This window comes from Zophobas morio, unplaced genomic scaffold (assembly GCF_036711695.1).
Source record: "Zophobas morio isolate AGI-343-1 ecotype UQ-CSIRO unplaced genomic scaffold, CSIRO_AGI_Zmor_V1 ptg000831l, whole genome shotgun sequence".
Lineage (NCBI taxonomy): Eukaryota > Metazoa > Arthropoda > Insecta > Coleoptera > Tenebrionidae > Zophobas > Zophobas morio.
In genome coordinates this window covers 37,285-39,896 of record NW_026972933.1, presented here as the reverse complement: position 1 = coordinate 39,896, position 2,612 = coordinate 37,285, and the positions used below count along the sequence as shown (strand labels likewise).

The window sequence follows — 2,612 nt, the reverse complement described above, 5'->3', positions numbered from 1 at the left end:
TTTAATGAGAACATATCTGATGTGTGAACTGTACTCACATGCTTACAAAAGTTACTTTTATATACCAAATATCAAAAAATTGCTGAATTGCAATTCACACGGAAATAGTTTGAAGAATTGCTGAATTGCAATAAATTATTAAATGACCATATATGGACATGAAAAAACTGCTGATTTGACATTTCACCCTCCTACTTCATTGCAATCAATCTTTAAATGACCATATATGGACATGTAAAACTGCTGATTTGACATTTCACCCTTCTTCGCCATTTATTTTCTGCATATTCTGCATTATTTTTCCTATATATTTTGCATAGGAACTCGTAATTGTTTGTCTTAATTCTGTGTCTGTTAGTGTTAAGTGCTAATTGTTGAAAAAAAAAAAATGAAGTATTCCTTGAGTCTCAAGAAACCAAAAATTAACATCCTCCAGGATGTAGTGATACAGGTAGGTTTTTTATTTTTGATTAATTTAAAAAAAAAATGTTTTTATATTCATAAAATGTAGAAATGTTTATAAGTATTTATTTTATTTTCAGCCGCCTTTGCCCAAACTGCGTAGACTTGCAGATCTACCTGAGGAAGAAATTGAAAAACTAAAAACAAAAAGTGAGGACGCCTCCACTTCCGCTGTGGAAGACTCCCAGACACCTTCCCAGCTAGATATATCAGGGCTGGAGGAGCCGTGCGTCTCTATGACGCCCTCACTGTTTGAGGGGTTAGAGGCGCACGGAAAAAGCTTGTCTTTCCTTCGTAATGTTTACGGAGTTACGGAGGAAGACGAACAGAGGCAGAGAGAGCAGCAAGAGCAGCAGGAGCAGGAGCAGGAGCAGCAGCAACAGCAGCAGGAGGAGCAGCAACAACCGGTCCGCAAATCACCATCACCACCGACGTCTCAACCAACACCTGCCCCTGATACACCTCATCCTGCTGCACCTGATGATTCGGGTGATGAATTCGAAGACGAAGACAATGCATCTACATTATTGTATAATTTTAAGTGGAAGTGTAGGGCAGCGCAGGACAGACATAATACGCGACAAAGGGAACTAGTGCAAAAACAAAAAAAGTGCAAAAAAAACATTAAAAAATTAGCAAATCAAATTGCAACTCTCCAAAGACAGTTAGTGGAAGAACAAAGTGAATTGCGGGGTGCAGAAAACGAAATGAAAAAAAGTATTCAAAAATCCGACAAATTAAAGAAACTATATGTAAAAATAAAATGTATATAATCTCATAGTGTCAGTAGTAGTGTTAGTAGCGTTAAAAGTGTTGAAATGTTTTAGTAGTAGAATTAGTAGTGATAGTGGTGCTTGTATTGTAATAGTAATATTTATATATCAATAAATAATATAACTATTTTATTTCGCTTGTTTTTTTTTTTTTTAAGTGTTGCATGTTGGGCAGTATATATCCAAATCAATGGTTTTGCCAAACAATATCCTGTAGCATTTTCGCTAAAATTTTTGGAACCACTATAATCGTCAATAATGGTGTAATTAGGTGACTTGCAGCGGCTTTTGTTTCTTAAGACAAATTCTTGTTTATACTGTAGTGGGATCGATGTATCGATAATATCAGGAATATTGTGACAAACCATACACGAGCATTTCTTAAACAAAAGTCCATGTTCTCCTTGGGAATGGTATCGCTGTTAGTATTTAGAGAGGTAGCTTGTAGAGATGGTAAGTTCTGGTAGGGTGGTACAAATTAACGAGTAGAGACAGACAAAAACAAAAAATTATTTTTGTTTATTTTTGCCGAACACAGCGTTATAAAAATTTATTGATGTCTTGTCGAGCATCAAGTCATCCTTCAACGATGGAACGTACGTCCCACTGGCGTCGTCGTCCCAATTTTCGAGTGATGTTACTTTTGGGGGTTCAGAATTGAACCATTTTGATGGTTGAGATGGTATCGGTGGTGATGCTTTGGGAAGTGCAGCTTCGCGGAGCTGTCGCTCCCTTTCCCAAGCCTCCCTATGACACCTAAATATATGCCTCTGGAGTCTCCCCTCTAGCATTCGATGGCTCCTATCGTATGGGCAAACTATAAAATCCTCTAAACAAAACAAAAAAAATATATGAAATTTACATACTGTAATAAAAATATAACCTTACCCATGTCCCTAGATATCTATTGGTTAATTCTCTTGATACTAGTTAATCAGTTATAATCACATCTTTCATATAGTCTTGAATTTATATACGAAATTAATCCCTTCTTTTACTCTTTTTCCCTCTCTAATTTTTATTTCAAGTTGACGATTCAGTTGTTTTTCTCTTATCGAAAATGCAAGAGTTTCACTAATTCAGAAAGATTTAGCAACTACGATTTAATACAACAACAAGTTATTTAATACGTTTTAAATTATTTGTCCAGCAGCACGATATGACTCATCATGATCCACCACCACAGCATAGGCTAACATATACAAATTTAGAAGTAGTAGAAGTATCAATATATATATATATATATCTTTTTTTTAATAGTGCTTTTTGATGGTTTTTTGTTGGTTTTTGATAGTTTTTTGGTTTTTTATTTGTTTTTGATGTTTTTCTTTTTTTTATTGATTTTTTTATTGATTTTTGATGGCTGTTTATAGGTTT

General features: G+C 34.8%; 1 protein-coding gene across 1 annotated transcript; it reads left to right on the top strand.

The window, feature by feature from the left end:
• The first annotated feature begins 388 nt into the window (after positions 1-388).
• On the top strand, positions 389-1,578 carry LOC135122000 (ras guanine nucleotide exchange factor P-like). The gene is made up of 3 exons (XM_064046250.1): positions 389-451; positions 543-991; positions 1,518-1,578. Exons 1-3 carry the CDS (start codon positions 389-391, stop codon positions 1,576-1,578), a joined length of 573 nt encoding a protein of 190 aa, XP_063902320.1.
• Positions 1,579-2,612: the final 1,034 nt, after the last annotated feature.